Source organism: Platichthys flesus, chromosome 3 (genome assembly GCF_949316205.1).
Source record: "Platichthys flesus chromosome 3, fPlaFle2.1, whole genome shotgun sequence".
Classification (NCBI taxonomy): domain Eukaryota; kingdom Metazoa; phylum Chordata; class Actinopteri; order Pleuronectiformes; family Pleuronectidae; genus Platichthys; species Platichthys flesus.
In genome coordinates, this window is record NC_084947.1 from 15700344 (window position 1) to 15725043 (window position 24700).

Below are 24700 nucleotides of genomic sequence, written 5' to 3' on the forward strand. Positions count from 1 at the left end.
GACGGAAACCCAGGGCTGGAAGAGGAAAAGACTGAAAGACACAGGTAGAGAGAGGAACTGGCAATCAGATACAACTGTAGTTTGCTCAAATAAATCATTTGAAGTACAGCTGGAGGAAATAAGCACAGAATAACATGGGACATGGAAAACAGACTGTTTTAAATAAAAGTGAAATAATGTTATTAAGCTAAATAAACAGAGTTGATCCTGGTGAATCAACACACAATAATAAACAGACAAAGTTTACAGATCTAAAGCAGAACTGGAGTTAATGTCTAAATGTGTACACAAACAGTTTGCATGCATGTTCAAGGACGGACACACACACACAGATGTTTGCTCTCGGCTGCCTCTCTGACGGCAAGGCTGATATGATTGCCACTTAGGAAATCAGTGTGTTTTCACACCACTCTCAGCTCTGCCAAAGCTAATGTGTTAAATATCCATCGGGTACTGCTGTCCATTTCTGACACACGCACACGCACACACACACACACACACACACACACACACACACACACACACACACACACACACACACACACACACACAAACACACACACAGCCTTAGGGGCTGATAAACACTGATTCCTTGTACTAACTGAGCCCGATGTTGGCATTCGAGACAACATTTCTAAATTCGGGTACAGTGAGAAAATTCAACAAGCAGTGATGTGGAATTTTCTCTAATTTCTTCTAAATTCGTGATGAGAGGTTGAAGAAGAGCAACAATTCAACAATTTAGTGAATTTTTTCATTCTTCTTTTTGTCGTAAAAATATTCTGATTTATTTTAAAGAAAAACAAAATGCTTTTTTTTTTCCTAAGATCCATATAAATGGAATTTCATGCTTCAAAAATCAATACATGAAGTCCAGTTACTGTGAGTGTCTGTGTGTGTGTGTGTGTGTGTGTGTGTGTGTGTGCGCGCACAAGTTCTGAAAAGGTGCAACACACTAATGGCAAAATCTACCGAATATCTCAGTGGACTGTTTTTCACCTTAGCTGTGAAAGAGGGAGGAGGAAAATGAAACAAAAACAACAAATCTGGAGGCGCCTGCTGCTCCGCGCATTACTGGCAAATCAGGTGTGTGAGTGAGTAAGTGTGTGTGTGAGTGTGTGTGTGTGTGTCCCTTCAGGGCTGCAGGAGTTGGATTCTCATAGGAGGTGTTTTGTACAAACTTCTAGGGCCACTCGACCCATCTCCGAGTGAGAAGCGGCTCACGGAAGAAAAAAAGTTCATGGGAAGGGGGGGGGGGGGGGGGGGGGGGGGTAAAAGAAAGCGACAAAGAGAGTGTTCCTGCCTTCAGTTATCATCCTCTACTCCTTCATATTTGCTTGTCTCCTGTGCCGTGGGGCAAAAAGGAAAGAGAGCCCCTGAAAAAGAAAAATAAGAAAAGAGGAAGGAATAAAAAAAACACGCACTGTGATCGCCCTGTTCTGAACGGAAGGAGGGAGCGAGGGAGGGAAAACTACAGAAGGCCAAGTGAAATTAATGGAAATATATAACAATCTGAAATTAACTTCTCATTGCCACCAGCCATGATTTAAAACAGCTTTTTAACGAGAGGAAAGATGAGTCAGAAAAGAAAGAGAGAGAGAAGGGGTTGAGGCCATATTACAAATTGGACAGACTGAGGGAAGCTACAAGTTAATTTGCCCTGTCTTGTAAAAACTTTGTAGTTCTCAAGGCACACTCACTTAAATTATCATTTTTATGCCCAAAGTTATCAAGACACACGAATAAAAGATTAAAAATTATACTTATGTAGGGAATAAGAAAATAAAAGCAATTCAATTAGCAAGTTAAACAGGCAGAGTAACGAAAAAAACAACAAACCCATTAAAATCTGTCATATCATGATGTTCTGTTGAAGCAGATTCAATAGAAACAAAATGTTCTCTTCTTGCCTTAAATAGAAACATTTAATTCCATTGATAGTCACAAGTTTAAACAAACTTTGGTTTATACTGCCAATTAAATTAAATAAAGTAAGTAAAATATATCTCAATTAACAAAATTATTTTTAACAAAAACTAATTAAATAAAAGTAACTTTTATTGTTATTATTATGTTATTGTTCGAGGCAGTTCGAAAGAGACTCACGGACACTTGTGCATTGAAATCTACTTTTGTTATTCTTCTTTGATGCTTTCACAGTGTTTCATAATATCGTTTATTAAAAAAATACTTTTCAAAACAAGCGCAGCAATATACTCTGGAGTACATAATGAAATCACCACAAGGATTCCCTTAATGAATTAACTGTAAAATTTACAAAAAGTAGTACACCAGTTGAAGAGCTTTTCAAGTGATATTGTTGATTAAAAACAAAGCCTGAGAGAAGAGTGTGGAGCACAATCACACACATGCCGAGCACACACACACACACTAACACACACACACACACACACACAATACGGTATAAAGTATATTATTAATCTTATAAAAAAAGCAATTAAATCAAAGTGGTATAGAGCCCGGAGCTATGAGGACTGTCAATTCTGCTGGAAATGCCACAGAAGATTACAGTTGGGTTTGTGGATTCCATGAACCCTTTTTTTTGATTAGGGAGTCAATTATTTCTCATTACTGAAGATGCTATTTCGGAAAAAGACCTTGTCAGTCAATCATGCAAAAAGTCCTCGAAAAAAGCGTGAATAAACCATTAAAGAGAGAGACAGATGGGGGGTGGGGAGGGGGATGCACGCTGACCCTTTTCCCCACCCAAACTCCTACTTGTAGTCAAATTACCTTTTTAACTATTACACCTCTGTCAGGTCTTTGTCAGCGTATGGTAATGAGGGCCGTCAGTGGGGAACATTTGAAAAGAAAACAGTATATTTATTAGTTTATCTCAGAGAGAGGCATTTACCCAGAGCTGAAGGTAAGTTTGAATGTGGTGATTATCTTGTCATTTTCAGGCTGTTTGTCTAAGAGTGTGCACGTGTGCACCAGTGGGTGTCTGTGTGAGCGAGAGTGTGCACGTCAGTGTGAGCGAGCGCTGGTGTATATGACTCCAGGCACTCTGGTGTATGTGTGTGTGTGTGTGTAGGTGTGGATGGACGTATGTGCATTCATACATATATAGAATATATTTATAGGTGTGTGTGTGTGTGTGTGTGTGTGAGAGTTTTTTAGCTGCTTTCAGCACACTGATAGGCAAGCGCAGCACATTTCTCCATTCCTCTTTGTTCTGCGTGGGGTTTGACACCTCGAAACAATAGCGGCGCTTCACTTCGCCCAGCCCCAACTCACCGCCAACCACACACTGCACGGACGGGAGCTGCCAATTAGCACCATCAAACATCCCTCATCAGCTGTCTGCTACCCCCCCCCCCCCCCATCCACAACAAATCAATAACTGAGTTTCCCCTTCAGAAACAATCACATTCATCAGTGAAGAAGTAAGCATGGTCGCTAATTGTATAGTGCGGACTGTGCATTGTAAACAACAGAGTACTGCCACACGAAGAGGAGTCCATGGGGCAGGAGCAGAGGTCTGCTTCCTCTCCGTCTCCTCTCCAAATCTGAAGTCTAGATTTCCATTTTGGGGCCCCCTCCTCCTCGCCATGGCCCGAATGCGACAGAGGTCTCCTGTCTAAACGGCCGTCCGTTTGGGTAAACAGGGTAGTCACTCTCATGCACTTTCTTTATCCTCCAACACAAAAACTGTCAGCCACTCAAGACAAAAAACGCACCACTCTCTCTCTCTCTCTCTCTCTCTGAGTTTATCTACCTTTGTGCAGTGCCACGCTGCATGGGCGCTTTTTGGCGGCCACCGGGCAGCCAGACGATGTGGAGTGACCCGGGGGACAGAGGGTCAACGTAGGGAGAGAGACGTGGAGAGGGGGGGGGGGGGGCCTGTCACGAGGAGAGGGTCTCGGAGGCCCGGAGGTGAGCAGAGGTGTCTGTGAGATGACTGTCGCTCCTCTCGGTGGTCCAAGCCCTTTTCATTAACCCACAACCCGGGGTTGACCAAACAGATACAGGGGGTAGAAGTGTGTGGGGGGGGAGACAAGGGGTGGGTGCGCTGACGGGTGCAGAGCCGTAACCCTGGTGACCACCAGAGACCTGCCGCCTCCCTGTCTTCCTGTCTGTCTGAATGCAGATCTGTGTCATCCATTACAGACAAGGGACTTGCATTTTAACAAAATACAAACACAAACAGGAGCACATGAACGGGCACACAGACACACACGGAACACACACACACACAATAACACGTGCATCCCAGCCTGCTAAGGGAACAAAGGACAGGCAGTGCCCCCTAGTGTTTTCATCAAAGAGAAATCAGACCAAATCAGCTAACCATCACCCTGAAAAAAACCACAAAAACACATACAGGAGGGGAGGAGGTAAGGAGAGAGGGATTGGGGGGGGGGGCAAGAGGTGAAGAGGCTGGATTCATGGTAGAAGTGCCATCACACGGAGAGCACAAGGATGGGGGGGCTGGGGTTGACGGGGCAGGACACTGGGAGATGTGAGGAGAGGGACGGAGGGATGAGGAAAAGGGGAAGTTAAAGTACGGCAGACGGGGGATGTATGCTGCTTGTTAACTGGTGGGTGGTGATAGTGGGAGTTAAAAGATGTCTGACATGACCAAGATGTTTTCAATATTCGAGGCCGAGAGAGCGAAAAAGTGAGCGGGAGAAGGAGAGGGGAGAGAGAGGCGGGCAGGCCATGCATGAGAGCTGGTGTCAGAGGAGTCCGGCGGAATCGCCGAGTGTGAAGCCATCTAATAGGAAAGCAGAATATATATGAGACTGGGACACACACACACACACAGACACACACACACACACACACGCACAATGTGAATAACGAAGCCACCAAAAGGGGACTGGTAACTGATCTGAGCATGAACCCCAGACTAATGAGTGACATGATGGGGGAGAAATGGAAAACAACAAACAAACGTTTTGGAGCGAAACGCACACTCACGCAGTAAGATAAACAAAAAAAGAAAAAAAAGAAGACAAAAGTGAATTAAAAAGGAAGATGTGCAAACCTGTGCCTGTTTTATATTTTACTCGGACGCCACGTCCAGCTTCGTAATCCCAGCATGAAACAAGGCCGACCCCTTCAGTGACTTCACATTCAGCTCCAAGCCAGAGAAGACATCAAACGCCGCTCCTCGCCGGGAGTCTCTCGCTCGCTCTCCTTCTCGCTTCCTCCCTCTACCTTCCTCTTGCTCTTTCATAACCCCCGATCGTATTTCACAGCACATAAAGCCTTAAAATGGCACATAAAACAGTTCATCTCTTTTCACTGTCAGCTTTCCAGGCTTGAAAAATTAAATATGTTTTACCGCAGGTACATAACTAAAACACACCCCTGAAAAAATAAAACGGTCGCCATAATGGATTTAAACTAGCTTTTCCATGAGTATCTAAGGCTATAGAGTTGGGAATAGATTTAGCTGAATATAGTCAGAATGTGGTATTTCAGGCTTCAAGTGCAGACAAATATGAGGTGACTGTGCGATTGTGTGAGTTCCATTTGCCATCATTCCCGTCGATGTGTTAAAACACGATCCCTGCGTAAAGGAAATAAGCGAGGCGTTCTGCAGGTGATGCAGCGACTCTGATTCTTTACAAACACGTAGAAAGAATGCTGTGACCCTGGTATTTGGAGCGTTTGGAGTAGGCAAGGCGCAAAAACCACAGAATACCAACTCCCCATTCAATGAACTTTAGAAAGCAGTGAAAGACTGGGAGAGAGCGACGCAGGCGAGCGCGGATGGAGATGCAAGAAAGAGAGGAGAGAGGAGACGAGAGGAACAGAGGCAGAGGAGGGAGAGAGGGTTTAAACTTCAACCCTGGAGTCAGCGGGTTCACTGACATTTGCACCAGGATCCGCCTTGCTGCTCCTCACGGCTTTTCAGAAACAACACTTTTCTCCCCTTTCAATTCCCTCGCACTTATTCTTCCTCCTGCATTCGCTGCAGAATGAGACCATTCACACCGTTCAGGGCAGAGAAAGAAAGAAAGAAAAAAGACAGGAAAGTAAACGTGTGATGCCTGCATGACAATCTGCAACCCAGTATGTCCCCAAGATTCTGCTCCTATATTGTTTGCATTCTTATGGCAGAATTAACAAGGGGGGTGTGGGGGGGGAGGGAAAAAAAAAATGACATGTGACAAGCGATTCATTTGAGCTGTCAACATGTCATCTCCACCACATTCAAACCTCACGTCAGCCGCTGGGATCCCGTCTCTGGTGAAGGTGACCTAGGTCGTAACCAGCTGACACACCCACACACAGCAGGTGAATGCACTGGAAGTACCACAGTGGGAAAACAGCGAATGAGGGACTGGCAGGAATGAAAAGCAAGTTGGAGAAAAGAGGACAAATAGGAGAAAGGACAAAGTAAAATCTACCCGGTGAAAGGAGATAAATGAGGATTCTCTCATAAAGAACTGAAAGAGGTAGGACTAAATTAAATATTACAAAGACAATTTCAACTTGATATTGAAGTTAAGGTTACTTATTTATTTGTTTTACACAAAATAGATGAACCTTAGAGATTATCTTTAATGGCAACAGTGGAAACTGTGAGTGGTGATAAAAATTGGTGCTCTTGATGCCTGTTGAAAAAGACAAAACGTAGGTCGGTGTTGAGCGAAGGATCGGAGTGACATGCAAGGAATGAAATAGCGATGTGAAGTTGAGGTGAAGAGAGGGAGGAGAAAATGAAAGGATCAGAAACAAAGGGGCAGAGCAATGAACGCTCGAAAGACCATATACGTGGGGCGACGAGTTATATGAAGTGAGGTAAGTTTACAGATGAGTGTTGAGAGAGAGAGAGAGAGAGGGGTGCGAGCAAATAAGATGAGGGAGGGTGAGCGTCACAAAAAAAAAGGACAGTAATGAGGAGTGGTTTGACAACGGGGGCAAGGGGCACGGGAAGAATGAGCGAGTGAAGTGAGTTTCATTGCGAATTGAGGAGGAACGTTAAAACGCGACAAACGCAGCCAGAGGAGCAAAAAGGAAACGGAGAGCTGTGCCCGATGGGTACTAAAGAGTGAATGAAAGAGCGAGGGAGCTCTGAAGTACGGGAGAGGGAAAGGGAGCGAGACCTTGCCTCTGAGGCAAGGAGCCGAGAGGAACGAGGGAGGCAGACAAAGCCGCACGCTGCTCTCGCGCGGCAGAACAAAGAGGAGAGGTGCATCATGGGAGTCGGAGCCTTGCGCCACCGCTGACGCCATGCTGGATGAGCACACAATGGAGCGTATGCAGACAAAAATGACAACACAAACACATAAGCCGACATGTTATTATCAGATAAAGGGCAAGATTATTATTCAGAGCTCTTGGACACTTGGTCGACAATCTTGAATATTTAAAAGAACTCGTGGATCATGTTTTCATATACTTTCAGTGCCTTACTGAAATATATGAGTGTGTGTGAGAAACAGAGAGAAGCAAGAGAAGATGGAGAGCAGGGATTCCTTGACGAGCACTGACCAAGGGGGGGGGGGGGGGAGAAGGACGTCCGTGCAGGTATAAGGCCAAAGGTAAAATAGAGTGAACGTTCAACACGAGTTAAAAATGATGTTGTTGTGTCAGTATACAGAAGAATATGAGTTTACCTCCTCATGCAGCTGCTGCAGCTCAGAGGCTGAAGGAGAAAGGACACATGGGGCAGCAGGGTGAAACTGGACTTGATTTCTTTTTCAACCCGGGTGTCAAAATTCAAAGTGAAAGTATTCGATAAAACATAAAGATATTAGCTCCAAACTTTCTCCATCAACCCCCTCTGACTCCGAGTCTCCCCTCTCTCCCATGCTCCCTCTTTCTTTTTTTGTCTTCTCTCTCTCTCTCTCTCTCTCTCTCTCTCTCTCCCTCCCTCCCTCCCTCCCTCTTCCTCCGGCAGGTCTGATACGCCGGAGCAGGAGCTGAACTCTGAGTAGCACTGTCTCCGGGAAAAAACAAAGTGATCAATGTGAGAAGGCACGGGGCGCTCATGGACAGGCCAATCAATGGTGGAAAGAACCTTGCCCAGGGCCTTATGCAAATGGAGGCACGTCCCGTAACCTCAGGAGTGAACATGCGCACTGGATCAATGGGACGAGGGTAGAACCTTACAGCAAGATCAGCCTCAGCCAGTAAATATGTAATGATGAATCCCTCAAGATTTGACTGGACTCAAATGAACTTCATCCAGGCCTTTGCTTCTGATATCATAAAAGTGGCAAGAAAAAGACCCCCGTGTTGAAGAGGTGGGCTACGGGCCGGGCGGAGCAGGACAAGGGGGATTAGAAAGGAGCATTAGCACAATGATGCGCCGAGGACAGATGGATTCTTCACTTCCTTTTCATGGGGGGGGGGGGGGGAGGGGGGAGGGTGAAGAAAAAAAAAAAAACAGGAAGACAAAAAGGTGAGACACTTCTGAATAGTCACCTCCACAATACTTGTTTGAGATGTAATGATTTTCAATTACGTCGCCGTGGCAACCTCGTGTGTTTCGGCGACCCCGGTGAAAGGCCCCGCTCGGGCATTTGAAAAACACACTGGTCCAAGGACTGGAGGAGAAAAAAACTCCTGAAAACAAACAGCTGCCGATACTTTTATAAACTGGAGCCTGGAATTGGCCTCAATCAAAAACCTAATACGCACCAATTAGAAGTGATGCATGCCTTAATTACACACTATATGGGAAACAGTGTCCATGGATCGCTTTTCTTGTGGGTAGGAAAAAATGGTTAGACGGGGACTTGCTGAACTGGTCATGGGAAAAAAAAAAAAACCCGACAGCTGGGAAGTCAAACTACAGACTTCCACCGAGACGAGACAGACACATAGAACTAGTGTAAACGACACATATGGGTTCTTCCACAATTCAAACAATCCTGGAGCGTATCGACCAGTCCAGTGTCAGAGCTCGAGGTGAGAGCAACAGCTCCATATCTGCCTCTGGGCTGCTGAGTATATTAGAGGAGAATTTAATCCGAACAAGACACAAATATCCAAAGAAACATAAACTATATACAATGCATGTATGTGTGTGCGCGTGTTGCCTCGATTCGCCCTCGGTGGTTGGTTATGTCTCAGACGACCTTTTTAACCCTGCCCCATTCAAGAGAGCAAAAGTTTGAGATGTACGAAACAATGCAATAGAACATGGACTCTTTATATAATTATTTCACACCTATGGTACTCCTGAAACGCAGTTCATGGAAACAGCTGTTAACAGACTGCACACAGGGTGAATCACTTCCCCGAGAGCCTCTCTTGCCAGTCTGCCTTTTCTGAGCTGCCACTGCCCTCCAGGAGCATCCGCTGAATCTCACCCCCGCTGACTGGATTCACTACAGATGAGAGAAAATCCACCCCTCACATAACGTTGGTCTCCATGGCATGAGCTGGTTGTGTGTAACAGGCCCGTGTGTGGTTACGAAATGGCAGGGAAATATATGGACATTCACAAACTGCATGAGGACAAATCACTGATATTGTAAATATAAAGTTCTTCAAATCCATTTCATTGACAGCATTGATCCTCACTGGTTAGCAAGTCAGGTAGTGAGTAATGTAATGTTTCCACAGGTAAAACAAAACACTGTCATCTAGCTTATGTCTGCAATGGGTACAGTCGGCAGTCACTCCCTGGCTTCTCTGATTGGCAGTGATGGAAACATGACACCTGGGTGAACACAATAATTCTGTCAAGATGCTAATGCGGAACTTTTTCCACTTTACATCTTGGAAACAATGTGACAAACTGCCCCCCCCCCCCCCCCCCATATAACATGCTGTAAGCAACACTTGCAGTGAGGTGAGGGAGGGAGCATGACTCAAAGGGGAACAAACAGAAAGGCAGTGGCAAAGGAGTCAATTGTATGCTTGCTAACTTTGGAATAAAATAGGTATAAGAGGAAATGGGGGGGGTAAAAAAAAAAGATGCTGGCAGCGAACAGGACACATGACAGAGGACAACTCAATGGACAGATGTGATCCACTCTGTATTCTGGCCACCTGTATTCATTTTGTCCTGCCTCGGGGGCTGAGGCTGCTTCCCTCCAGGTTATTGAGATATTATCGAAAGAACCTGAATAAAAAAAGAGGCGAGCAGTATACGTACAACAAAAAGAGGCAGCTGCAAAAATGACTAATAAACAGACAGCGCCTGTACAACAATAAAACAAGACAAGAATTAATAAGGAAAGCAATAGAAAAAAAAAATGCAATAAATTAAAAAATGCGAAAACTCTCGCACAAAATCAATTTCTCTGGATATTGACAAAATTGTACGAGGGAGACAAGAGTGACACACACACACACACAAACACACTCCTCTTCAACACACCAAATGTAATCTAGAAAGCAAAGATGCTCCTGAAACATAGAGAGAAGCACCAACAAAGGTGAGAATAATGCCGACGTATTGAAGGGAATACTTCACAAAGCCTATTGTGTCAGTTTCCTTTTCAGGCAGCAAACCCGCTGTAATTTGGTCTGCGTCATCTGCCTCTGGCCACAATGCCGCACTACGGCTTTGAAATGGATGGCAAATGAAGGCCATTTGTACATAATCACAGCAGATAGAAGAATCCAGACGCCCCACAATGTGTTAAAGAAAGACCTTGGTCTATCTGCGGCAGGCAGCGCGGCTAAGGTTTCGGGAAAAAGGAAGGTCTTTTCTCCAGAAACAAGCAAATCAATTTGAATCAAATCAGCTTGCTAGCCCTGACATTTAAACAGTTCAATTTACATCCTTATGTTAAGAGGAGAGCCGCTCTCTAAGATGCCTGTTCATTCACAAAGAAATTAGACGTCTATATTTCAGCTGCTTAATAGAGCAAATATGCTGTAGCCGCTCTGAGGGAACAAGCCGCGTCTTTTCATGGAGCACAAAGGGCCCGGCATTGTCTATCATTACGAGTGCCGCACAGGAACACAGAGAGGGATAATATGCACGATATAGACAGTACTAGAAAACAGGAGTATGCATGATATGCATGCGTTACCACATACATGGACAAGTGCAGACACACAACCACAGCCACACACACCCCATCAGCGGGGATGGTGTATGTCCTAAGGGCTGCTGTCCTGCTGTGCTGGCTGGCAGGCACTTTTGTCGTGGTGGTCCTTTTGTTTCACATCAAACAAAATGCCACAGCTTTGCATACGGCTCCACTAATTTCTGCTAGTGTGCCCCGGCCATTTATCATCGCCTCTCCTCCTCTCCTCCTCTCCTCCTTTTCCTCCTTTCCTCTTCTCTTCTCTAACGTGGCTCTTCTTTCCACCAAGCTGTTAGAGGCTTCTCCAGTATAGGGCTGACACACACACACACGAACACAAACACACACGACATGCACATATACATAAATGCACATTCACACAATCAAACACTGAACCCATGATGCGATATGTGTGCACCCTCCTGCAGATATAGACGGACACACGCACACATGCACGTTAGCACACGGCAGGCAGACGTACACACAGGAAACCGCACTGCTCCTGCACCGCTTGCAAGCCCGCCAGCTATGGAGAACCTTGAGATAAAAACAAACCTTCTCTTCATCCCCTCCAGAAGCAACAGACAGGCCGGCACTCGGAGTTACGAAGGCGGAAGAGACGTGCATACAACATGAGACGAGGGGGTTTTCACAGCCTGACGTTTTTCTCAGTTGGGATGATTTTGTCAACAAATTAAAGTGTTTTTTTTTTGCTTGCGTGGTGATGAACCCAGGTGAAGGTTGCACTGGGGCATCACATGCATTTCAGATACATGTGGATATAAATGGGGAACTTATTTTGACTGAGTTTAAAGGAACAGTCCACTTTTTTACGGAAATAAACAAGTTTGCCGTCTGACTTGGATTAAGATACTGCGAGAAGAGCAATGTCAATTTTATGTCTGTATATTCAGCAGACAGGTTGGACCGTGTGGTGTTTAGTCAAGGAAAACACAAACACTGAAAACATGGTGGAAACCAACCAATTTGACTTATTTACTGACTTGTTTTGCTTGAGTTTTAACATTTAGGAAAGTGTGGAATAATCTTAACCATGAGTTCAGTTATTATTTCAAGACACAAACCAAAATGCCTTTGTTTTTATATGTAGAACTAAATGCATGAGAAGAAAAATGACAAATAGCGTATCTATCTTCACCATATCAGTCCAAATTAAGCAGACATTCACGGACAGCGCAGGTGCTGATCACTTCCTCTTTAGCAATTTATTTACAAAGTAAAACATCATTTTGTTGTTGCAATGCTTGACATATTGAGCTGAATAACAGAGCTTTCATTTTGAAAAGTTGTAAACTTGGGTCTGCAGATTGTGGCAATTGCTCTACAGACCTCTGACACAGCCAACCTGCAATTCATGGAAATCCTCAAACTTATATAAAAGCCACACGGGGAACAGCAATGAAGCCGTGTGGAGTGGAAAAACAGTGTTTGCACACACACACTGAGGAACCGTGTGTCCAGTTCACTGTTGCCATGCCAGTCATGGAGCAGTGCAGACCACTGCCAGACCCAGAGCCCTGCACAGAGGGCAGAGCTGGCACCGCTGCTGGCCCGAGGGTCACCACGTCTGAGAGAGGCAGAATTAGGGGGACGAAGGAAATGGGGGCTGCAAAGCCGACTGGATTTCGGGAGGGAGAATCGTGGTGAAAGGGCTCAGTTCATAAACCTAAAAACTGGCTAAGCAAACCAAACAAATAATTTAAAACTGGTTTTATTTTACTGAGAAATTGCAAAGAGCATTAATGGAAAGTAGCTTTTCTTCAACTTGTGAATCTGCTTAGACATAAACAATTCGCAAGATAACTTGTTTATCTAAACGCCACTTCCTATTCCATAAAACATAAATACTTCTCGTTCAGTCTAAGGTTACCGTAGATCCCGGAAATTCAGCCACTTTTTAAACTCTGAGCGGTGTAAAACAAACTTCTCCTCCGACTGAGTCTGATTCACCCAGCAGTGTCTCATCTTCCTCATCCTCCACACACACACACACCGGTGAAACGCTGAAGTCCACAAGGAGCGAAGAAAACCTCCATATCTGTCTGTCTCACCTCGAGCATCTCTTCCCACATCTGACACTTAACCACAACTTACACACAGACGCACACACACACACACATGAAACCAAGGACGGCAGAGAGAAAACAAGCCATATTCATTATAGATTGAAACAGATGGCGCTATCCAGAGAGTGTGCAGGCAGATACTTTGCAGGCATGTACTGTATGTATATGGCCTGTTTGTAGAGGACACTAAAAATCTGTACTCGTGTGTTTGAAGGGCTGTTGTGGCGGCTGGCTGGTTGTCTGGTTGGCACCCACACATTTGTGTACTGGGAGACAGATGCATTCTTACATAAGACCTTATATAATGCTGCCCCTTGTCCTATCCAATAAGAGAGCTCCTTTTTCACTCTGCGAGCGGGGAGGTTAGTTCAGGTGAGACAACCCTTCCTCAGCATCACCACCACCACCGCCTCTTCCAGGCTCACCCCCACCTCACTCCCGGCAACGAGGAAAGATGAAAAAGACAGGCTGAGCAGAGGGAGAGGTGGAGGCAGGGCCCTTACTCTCTATGTCTCCATCGCCTCGGCCCCTTCATCTCGCTGGTACGTTCTCGGGTGAGATTTCGCCCTCGGGTGAAGAACGCATAATGTGAACTTGGAACCTTAACGAGCATGGCCAATTTATGTGTGTGTTGTTTCCATGACAGAGAGAGAAGTCCACAGGCTAACACCTAGAAGAAATGTAAGTATACTGGGTTCCCAACTTCCTTTAAAACTCCACAGCTGAGTGAGACAGAGGAGGAGGAGGAGGAGGAGCAGGGAGGAACAGGCTGGCCGAGCATGAAAACAGATGTCAGAGGAGACAACAGACTCTGAGGGAGAGACAGAGAGAAGGACAGAAGTGGGAAACATTGAGCTGAGATGGAGGGATGGATCATGCGATAGCTCGAGAATGGGGAAAAAGGGGAAAAAGGGCCAAAAAGGGCCAAAAAAAAAAAGGTGGGGGCGCCTTCCCCTTCCCCCTGCAGCACAAGCCTGTCTTTCTCCCATTCAAAGGCAGTTAGCTACCCTTTGATGTATCTATAATTAGTCCGTACACACTGTGAAGTGTTTTAAAAGAAATCAAATTGCAATGTAACACTTGAGCACTCCAAACAGGGGCTAACATGCTCCGCAGCGAGCAGCAGAAATTAATGGCGGGCCCCTGTTTGATGTGCTTGATCAGAAATGTATTTATTAACTGCAGAGGGGAGCGGTAATTAACCCGCAGACAGCTTGTTTTCTCTGGGTCTTCTCATGTGTCAAGCGGTTCATCCCGCAAGGCTCCCCTCTCCACCCGCCTGCCCATGCGCACACACTTCCCATCCCATCCCGCCGGACCACTTTCTCCTCAATTAAGAAGACGGCATGTGCCCGTTAGTGTGTGTACTTTTTGCGCGCACAAGTGTGCACGCTGTGAGGGAGAGAGCTAAACAGACCACTAACAAGTAAGACGAGTATAGTGGCTGCCTATTGTATTCAGTATGGCAGGTGCACGTCTGCAGGTAGAGAGAAGGTTGAGGGCATTTGATTAAAAAAAAAAGGGTTTATATGAACAATTCTCTGAAACAAAAATATATAGTGCAATATATAGTGTTTTTAAAAAGTAAGGGTGACTATGTATATGTTTGTGTTGGTGTCAGGTTGGAGGAGGTGAAGGAGTTTCGACACTGATAGACAACAGAGTCTGGGATGGCCTCCAGGGAGACCTGACAATGGCGTATTCTAACACACTGTTACTTGAAGTGAACACAAGGAGTCTTTCAAGTCTGTTTTGATGTTATCGCCGCCATACTGAATCTGCTATATATGCACATATTGTCTGAGTGTTTTTAAGAGGGCTTTCACATGACAGGGATATCACATAAAAGAGAGCAGTTAGAGCCTTGTTGAGGCCTCTACTCTAAACACACACACACACACACACACACACACACACACACACACACACACACACACACACACACACACACACACACACACACACACACACACACACACACACACACACACACACACACACACACACACACACACACACACACACACACACACAAACACACACTTACACACACTTACACACCTTGCCACTGAAGGAAACACAGAGAGACAGGAAAGATACAAATAGAGAGAATAGCTACTCTTCGTCACACAGGGAGAAAGCCCAGGAGATTGTGAGGCTGTCAGGGACAAAACACTGCATGAATATTTAGCAGCTAAATTAAAATTACAAAATACTAAACAACAGAAAAAAAGAGTAGGTGAAAGAGGAAGAGAGAAAATAAAATATTCCTGAAATCACCGGTGGGACAAGCGCCCACCTTCAATCCCCCACTAGCCACTTCCTCACTCTGCTGCCTCCCTCCTCCTCCGCTACCTAAGAAAAGAGTGTGTATCCTGAACAATGTAGAATGTAGGAGGGAATCCTTCAGATCGAGAAACCACAGGCACTGTTAAGTAAATTATAGAGAGAAGAAGAGGAACTCAATATAGTTTAACAAGCTTGGCTATAGACTGGCTGTAAATACACGCATACTTATATATAGCCTACTTATGTATATATTTGTTTTATACACTAATCTGCTGAATTTGTTTAATTACGACACGTAGTAATATGAGCCCAAAATATATAGTATTTTTCTTATAATAAATCATAGTTATTAGTAGTATTATATCATTATATTTTCTATTGTAAAAAACAGAAACAACGTATACTTCTTCCCCCTATATATTAACTGTAAATACTCTACAACCAATCTCTACATCTTATAATTTATTATACTGGTCAGGACTAAACAGAGTGCTACTGTTTTCATTGCTTAACTGTATGGAGGAAAGGTCAAACAGTAAGTACTGACCTATCAGGGTACAAACAACCTCATGATAACTTACCATCAAAGTATTGGCCATCTGAACACTGAAGCTTACTGAAGAACAACTTGACACTTTCGGGCAATTTAGCTCAAGGGTGCAGTTATAAAGCCAACAAGCTGGACAAACTTTTATTTCCCCCCTCTCCTGTGTACCATTGATTCTTTTAAATCCTCTTTCCTCCCACCGTCTCTCGACCTATCGTCTGTCGCTCCTAGAGCTGCGAGATCTGCATGCTACACAGCAGACCTGCCTTTACAGTACCACTGTTGTTGTACTGCCATCCCTAGATTGAGCTATCCAGCGTTCTCCTTTACCCCTCATTCCTTCATACTCTTGATGTGAGGATGAGTAGAGGAGGGGGATACTGCCCAAGGACAAGGATGAGCCAGATTGGTTACAGAAGCAGTCCCTTTTTCAAAGAAACCAAATGCTATTTATTTTTAATTGTTACACGATGTTTCACATGCCCGTCTCCCTGAGGTGACCGGTCTTGTACTGCTCTGCATGTTTGTATTTACATGTATGTGCGTGCAGGATTGAACATGTCGTTTTTTAACGCGACTATCTTGCATGCATGTATGCATGTACTGTTTGTTCTGTAGCATTGTAAACTCAAATTTGAGTCTGCATAAGAGATGGAATACGCAGATTTTCCAGAATGAACATGTTCCAGAGTGATTGTGCTGACAGAAGTGCATTGTGTGTATCAGTGTGTCTTTATGTCAGTGGGAGGTAGGAAGGATAAGTGGAAAACTACAACACTCACCAGTTCAACGAAAGACAGCCCTCCGTAGCTGTGGGCCATGATGAAGACATTCTTGGCAGCGGCTTTGGACACAAAGTTGTCCCACACGTACAGCACGTGTTCCTCGGAGGAGCCATTTTCCTGCAACACACACACAAACACATGTTGGATCCATGACCAAATTGACTGAAGGAAACATTGTGAGCTTGAACTCTGTCAACAAACTCTGACAAGTTAGCCGCGCAATTAAGAAACATTTATGGTGTCCTGCCAATGAGACTTAAACATCGATGGAGTTGTCAGACTCTAATTTAATGCTGAAGAATCAAAACTGGCAACCCCGGGGCCAGCCAAAAAGAGAGGTATGCAAAGAGAAACCAAAAAAAAAGTGGTGGTGGTGGCCTGAGGTGATTTCTATAAAGAGCCACACTACAGCAGATCAATAAGTCTTGCATATTGCAAATGCCCTAAATGTAAAACTCAATAGCCTGGGAGACATAACGTTTAAATCTTAATTTGTACCCTGTTGCTGAATCGATGATCCATCTATACACCAGTAGAGGCATAATGGGACGACGCTAGGGGAAGGTCAAAAGAAAAAACAATAGAGAGAAGATATACAAATGCATATGAACAAATAACATACAGACACGTAGCGGTGCACACACTATCACACAATCCACGATTAAAAAACCTACATATGTCCTCCTTCTGCACACATGCACGTGCAGAACACACACACACACACACACCAACACACACCAACACGCAGCTAGAAGACATCTTTAATTAACCAGAGATGTAAGCACTTATCCAGGGCTGAAGAGAACAATAGTCAAAGTACAGGCGGGAAAAGGGCATCCGTTAATGAACTTGTGACATTGATTTTAGACTTTGATTTCCTATCAAACTGTCTGGTCCACAATAGAATTCAACGATACATTCCCACAAGAAGTAACACTACACCTGGCTCTGCCGTGTATCCGCTGTCTGGATTTACATGTACACAAGCACACACAAGCACACACAAGCACACACACATTTCTCCTAATTAGCATACACATGCATATGTAAAAAAAGAAAACCTCGAAAAACAAACACATGGCCTAAAGAGAACGTGACCTATCTGTTAATTGGGTGTCAAACTCTTCTGTGTGACGCCAAAACAAAAAATGAGTGATGCAAGGTAAAGGACAGAGGAAGCAACTTAAGAAACAATTAGGTTTGTTTACATGAATGTGTTTGTATTTTGCTAAGTGAGACGGTACATTATTACAGGGAGATAAATACTTCAACAGTCGCTCTCATGAGGATACACACCGAGAGGAAGCGTTCACAACACATCGACGAAACCCAAAATATGGTCTTTACTTTTACAAGAAAGCATAAGACAGCTTGTGATTTGATGATACTTTGTCTGTGTGTACAAGTTTGTGTGCATTGTGTGCGCCTGCGCTGCTTGATGGTGTGCTGATGTGTGTTTTCGTTGCAGTGTTTGTCAAGAGGTAAATTAACCTGTCAGAGTGTTTGTGTTTACTGCCAGATTAGCATGTGGAGGTTGGAGTGTCAGAACCTACTTCCATTCACAGAGCGTGATGCAAGAGCAGGCAACTCTGCTCTGCCCTGCCCTTCTGCCACCACGGCTGTGCGTGTGCTTGTGTGTATGCGTGTGTGGATGTTTGTGTGTGTGTGTGGATGTGTTATTGGAGCGGTTGGCTGCTGAAGCAGAGTTGTCTGTCTGAAAGGCTGTGGCATCAAAGTGCTTTGAAGTCTCCCTCCTCTCTCCTTCGCCATGTCACCCTTCATCTGCGAAGCCCATTTCATTAGCCTCCCTCCCTTCCTCCCTCCCTCCCTCTCTTCTATACCTTCAACTTCTCCTCTGCTGAGTCCACCTGTTCTTCTCAGCACATCTCTAGTTTTTGTCCACTTCTCCACCCACGCTTTAGTGACAAGGGAGACATGAGGCAGGGTTTGGCACCTTTATGCACCTTTATATTTCATATCAGAAACTTCCAAAATTGTTTAAAGAAGCTAGAATGGCACTCCACACATACCTCCACTATGGCACTACAGTGCCTTTGTGAAACCACAATTTTAATCACACCGATCCAAATTTTATAACATTGGGATCTGCTCCAGAGTAAATACACTCTTATATAAAGGTTCCCTAAATTTGTCAGATTTTGTCATCATGATCCATGAATTATTCCCTTTTGGAAAATCAATCCTGCAATGCTCAAGAAACTAATGGATCCACACCCTGATATGAATCTGCATCAAATTCTAGTGGGTTCTTTCCTAACAAACACCGCATCCTTCCAGCTCCAGTATTTTCATGGTAATCTGTTGGGTAGTTTTTCCAATATCACTACCGAAAAACAGACATTCAAACTAAAAATGCCCTCAAAAGAGCTCATACCTTCGCCAAGCCCCGACAGTTCCCTTGAATTCAATACAGCTGCACCAACTAACACAAACTCATTAGATATCAGTGTCCTAAATTTATTTTTTTGGTGAATCAAGTATTCGCTGGGAAAACATATCGCATCCTTCAATCAGGTTTCCTGGTAGATTTTGTGTAATCCTGTCAACCAAATAATTAAACATTGACAAAAACATGACCTCCATGGCTGAGGTAAAAATGTGACAACGAATAACATCAGATTTTTTCAGTCAAAGTAAAAACAAGAGGAGGGTTTTTATTGATATACTGTGAATCACACTCCTAATTTTCTGAAAAAGTATGTTTGATGTCGGCATGGTGGCAAACAAGTTCCTCCCCGTGCTCCTGACTCCATCACCCAACCTCACACGCATATATACACACAACAACGACACACTCTCTTTGCCTGCACCCTCAGCGGCAGGCGACAGAGTGACTGACTACCTGGCATGGCAGTGTAGTGAATTATCTAAACGGCATTTGCATATTGTAGCAATTATTTCCCGGGGTTAATTAGCTGCGGTGGAACACACTGCCCTGCGAGACCGGCTTCCTGTCACCGGCTCTCACACAGTATCCTAGCTTATTTATTTATTTTTTCACAGTTCCCCCCCCAGTTTGTTTGTGTGTGTTAGAGTGTGTGCATGTGTGTTTGTGTGCTGTGAGCGTGTGTGTGTGCTGTGAGTGCATCTGCCAGCACTGTCAAGAGTTGCATCCCAACTGCACACCTGTTGCCAACATCCTTCAGCCATGACTGTCAAGGGACACTTGAGGGAGTGCACTGTTTGTGTGTGTTTACATACATAGGGATCCATACTGTCCCCGCAGAGAATATAAAACACAAATCGGCTCCCGAGACAGTCTCAGGACCAGACAGTCTCCAGATGCTGACAGCTAACTATTATCAAAAAGAAATAAAAATGGTGGGAGAGCCAGAGACGAAGGAGCAGAGAGTGGAGAGGTACGGATAGACAGAGGGGATGTGGAAGAGAGAGAGAGAGAGTTAGAGAGAGCCGTACACATTGTGGTGGGTATACAGCCTCTCCGTGAGTCGAGCAGAGGAGAGGAGTCTGACAGGTTCAGCTGTTGAGTTGCAATTTGCAACACGCACACACACACACACACACACTTTAAGGACATTACATAGCTTTAAATTCACCCAAATGATAACCCCTAGTTGCCAAATTCTGACCTTAACATAACCCTAACCTGAAAGGTGCTTGTAAGCTTTGCTACTACATCAGCACTAACAGCAGATAAGTTTAGTTGAGCATCAAACTTCCTTCCTGTACTCGCCAAGGACTTTCTCCAGCAGTGGAAAGCAACAGCATTCAGCAGCGGTAACCTTTGTGCTGCTTCTATTTGCCTCTACTGAAACTCTACCGGGGCGGCAAGATGGTGCAGTTGTTAGCACTGTCACATTGCAACAGCAAGGGTCTGGGTTTAAACCTGATCCCCAGCTAGAACCTGAACCTTTCTCTACAGAGTTTGCATGTTCTCCTCGTGTCTGAAAGGTCCCTTGGCTTTCTCCCACAGTCCTGACACTTGCAGCTTAGGTTAATTGGAGACACCAAATTGTTTGTGGTTGTAAATGTGAGATTGGATGGGTGTTTCCTGAGCACTGTGATGCACTGGGTGTCCTCGCCCAAAGTCAGCTGGGATTGGCTTTATATATATATATATATATATATTGTAGTATAGTCCCCTTTCTGGGAGTGTGTTGGCGTAGTGTCAAGCCTGTCCTGAAGAAGAAGCGCTACAAAGAGGGTTTAGTATAATCACCACCTGCTGCCAGGGAGAAACCACAGTTGGCAGCAGAGAAAACTTACAAACAGCCTCTTTAACCAATGACCCCAAAATTATCTTTTTCACAAACAGGTACATGACTTTAGTCCCCGTTTGGACAAGCTGATTTAGAGATCTCTAGTCTGGAATTAGTCCCCAAAGGTAGCTAATCACACACACTCTCACACACACACACACACACACACACACACACACACACACACACACACACACACACACACACACACACACACACACACACACACACACACACACACACACACACACACACACACACACACACACACACACACACACACACACACACACACACACACACACATGCATGCAAACCGAACTGCATTTATTGTCAGCCATCACGACCTCTAGCGCAGACAGCTCCCTGTGGTGCAATCTTGTGTAAGTACCTTCATCACACAGCTTGTGCTTAAAGTGATATATGCTCAGCGATTGGACAGCTCAGTCAGTACAGTGAGGATTCTGCCAAACACAGCTTTGAGCGATCTACTGTATATATCCATTTTTCCACAATACAAAAGGCTACAGTGAGTGAACTGACCAAAAACCCAGCTTTAGGCAGGTTTCTGCTGAACGCTGATTATGTGTTAAAAACTGATGTCACCATTAAAACTTCTACACAACCTGCAACGCAACTTTGTGAAGAATTACCAATCCCACTTTCAGTCCATAACTGGTTCCAACTGTTGAATGTGTTTTCCTTCCAATTGTCTAGTTTCAAAAAATTTGTTCAGTTTAGCTCTTTCCACTACTTACACAATAACAGCTCTCGCTCTGTTCCAATGCCACACATAATTGCCTGCACCCTTGAACACACACACACACAAAGAGGCATGCTCCAGGTCTGAATGCACACAGGCTATAACTCACATGCACACACACGAGCACAGACACACACACACACACAAACTCCTGTTTCTTCTAAAGTTGTCCTGTCCAATACTTGCCCTGTGTTTATTCATTGTAATGAGAAGCAGAAAGAGGAGAGCGGATGAGAGGAGTGTGCTGCAGCCAGAATAACAGCCCCAACGCCAACACAAACCCAGCGTCTGACCAACACAGGAAACAATGAATCTAACAACATCAACACACTCTGACAAACAACCGCTTCAGACCTCCCTGCTCCTCCCTTCTGCTCCTCCTTCCCAGGCGTCCAAAAAACACCAACTTCAGAAATCTTCTGAGGGAGCTGGGACTTTTAGTCGAGGAGACGGTGAGAAGTGTGGACCGGACGGAATCTAGTGGATAAGGGCCACTATACTTTTTACGCTCAGGAAGCTTTATGCTGGAGCCAGAAGTGTCAGGACAGTGTCACGGGATGCCTAAACAACTTTATTGGATTTGGGCTCTTTTACCCGGGTGCACTGGTTCCAATCTCCCAAACATGTCAATAAGTATCTTAAGGTGTCAGTTGACGTAGAGTCAACACGATCGCACAGCACAAACAAAATATATAATTCCAGGGTTCCTTCCTCCAAAGGAAGAGGCAGAAACAAACGACTCAAATTACAGAGGAGCTCTCCTGCAAGAAGTCACAACAATAATACCCAGACTCCTATAAACTCTGTGTGACCGACTTCAATCTCTCAGTCCCCTCCTGCTCTCAGGCCACTGGGTAAACCCCCATCCAGTCATTATACACTTTAATATATCCTGGTCAGCACAGGGCAGGGCTGTTTTCATTTGGCCTAATGATTAAATATTAAATAAGCAATGTTCGTAATTACATGTTAGCAAAGAGATTATTAGAGCGAGTAAGTCCGTGTTTGTGTGTGCGTGATTGCGCACATGTCTCTGTGCACACAATTAAAAAGTGGACCGCCGTGACACCTGTTTGCAATTGCGTTCTAATCAATGTCTGGGATGTGAACTCCTTCGCAATCTCCTTTCCTTTTTTTTTTTTTAATTCCTCCCCTTCTCGTCTTTCTTTCTTTCTTTCTTTCTTTCTTCCTTCCTTCTCTGGCTTTTGAGGCAAACAGACAGAGAGCTGAAGTTAGCAAGAAGCTGTCTGCGAGCTGATGGGTCTGCGAGAGTGGGGGGAAAAGGCAGCTATGGAGCAAATTAGCGGCAGAGATGGGAAAATAATGACTGTGGCATTGTGGGTAATTAGCAGGTACGGTGCCTATGGAGAGCTGGGAATATAATGATGTGAGAAGGAGACGGAGAATGAGGTGAAAAACGTGTGTAGGACTAACAGAAGTGTGGGGGGGGGGGCGACTGCACAAGCGCGCTAGTGTGAGAGAAATCTATGTGGAGATGTGTGATTGAAGTGCACAGTGAGGCGATGTGCATTATGAGGACAGAGTGAGAGAGAGAGGGAGAGAAAGAGAGAGAAAGAAAGAGAGAAAGAAAGAGAGAGAGCAAGAGAAACAATGGCGTACATGTCATCCCACCTGCAGATTAGCGTGCTCAGACTGTACACAATAAAATAGCGTGACCTTGGCGGGGTCAGCCGGCTCTGACAATATTTGCCGGGGCATTGTTTCAAATCAATAACTCATTAACAAAGTACAAAGGAAGTTGCTTTGGGTTTGCGAGATTCTTTATTAGAAAAGAGCGGCTGCGGGCCAGAAAGGTCATCGCTGTGACATCTCGGCTAGCCTCGCGCTGCCGCCCGGATTGTCAGGTGAAATTACTGCGAGCCCTTAATTGACATAAGGCAAAGGAGAGCAGGCAGGCAGACAAGGCTGTGTTTGTTCCAGTATGACCCTGAGGTGCTGTGTGTGTGTCTGCGTGTGAGTTTGTGTGTGTGTCTACGTCTTTATTCGGGTCAGCCTGTATCCACAGCAGGGTTGTGTGCAGATACAGAAGAGAGAGAGCCAGGGAGAGACGGGGGAAGGAGGGAGGAGGTGCGAGGGAGGGCAGGATGGATGTGTTTGATGGTTGACCTGACTAGAAGATTGGGAGCAGGGATCTGAGACCAGCTACACTTGTTCTGCCTTGAGCAAACACGCAAACACACAGGTATGCATCCACACACACACACAGATGTTGAGAAAAACAGATTCACAGGCATTCAGGAAAGCTTGCACACAATCTAACTGACTAACGGCCCCTTAAAACTTTGTACTAGTACAGTTGCCTTAAACATGGGTACTAAGCTCATAGAGACAGAAACACTTGTGCACTACTCAAATCGTTTTTTTTCTCGAGCACACTCAACCCCAAATATAGAGATGGCATCACGCCAATTTGTTCTCTGCAGCATGTAGGTCAGCTGCCCTCTGGCCCTGGTCATTGACCGCTCCTCTGACCAAGTTCAGAGGTTAATCAAGTCCCTACCTGTCCTTGGAAATGCTGAGCCTCACCTTCTTGGCACGACCACAGGCCAAAGGTCAAATAAACCCTGTCTGTATAATTGCTTGTGGGCCACAGATTGGGGCAAAGGGGTGAAGGTGACAAAGAGCAAAAGCCCAGTCCCATAGAGAAACACTGTAGAGCTGTGTCAAATACAATTACCGGTGTGTGTGCCTGTGTGTCAATGTCTTAATGTTTATAATCAGGTTTTGCTGTGCGTGTGTGTGTGTAGGTGTGTGTGTGTGTGTGTGTGTGTTTGTATGTGCAAGTACATTAGTGAATCCTTGGGATGTTCTGTAGTACAGTTAGAACATGGGGATAGAGGACGTCATCTGCTAAGCACAGACAAGGACAAGGATCTCAGCCTGCCCCTGCGGACAGCTGCAGCTGGGAATAATGGGTCCTGGAGAGGCAGGGGCTTAATAATGGATACTCAGTCCTTTAGGAAACACACGCTGTACAGTCCACAAGTCAGAGTATGA

The 24700-nt window shown here is 44.9% G+C and overlaps 1 protein-coding gene across 1 annotated transcript in view; it reads right to left on the reverse strand.

The window, feature by feature from the left end:
- Positions 1–24700, reverse strand: part of arb2a (ARB2 cotranscriptional regulator A) — a 150768-nt gene that overhangs the window by 60974 nt on the left and 65094 nt on the right. Inside the window, exon 8 of the mRNA XM_062382187.1 lies at positions 16676–16795. Within this exon, the coding sequence (XP_062238171.1) occupies positions 16676–16795 (120 nt within the window). The remainder of the gene's footprint in view (positions 1–16675; positions 16796–24700) is intronic.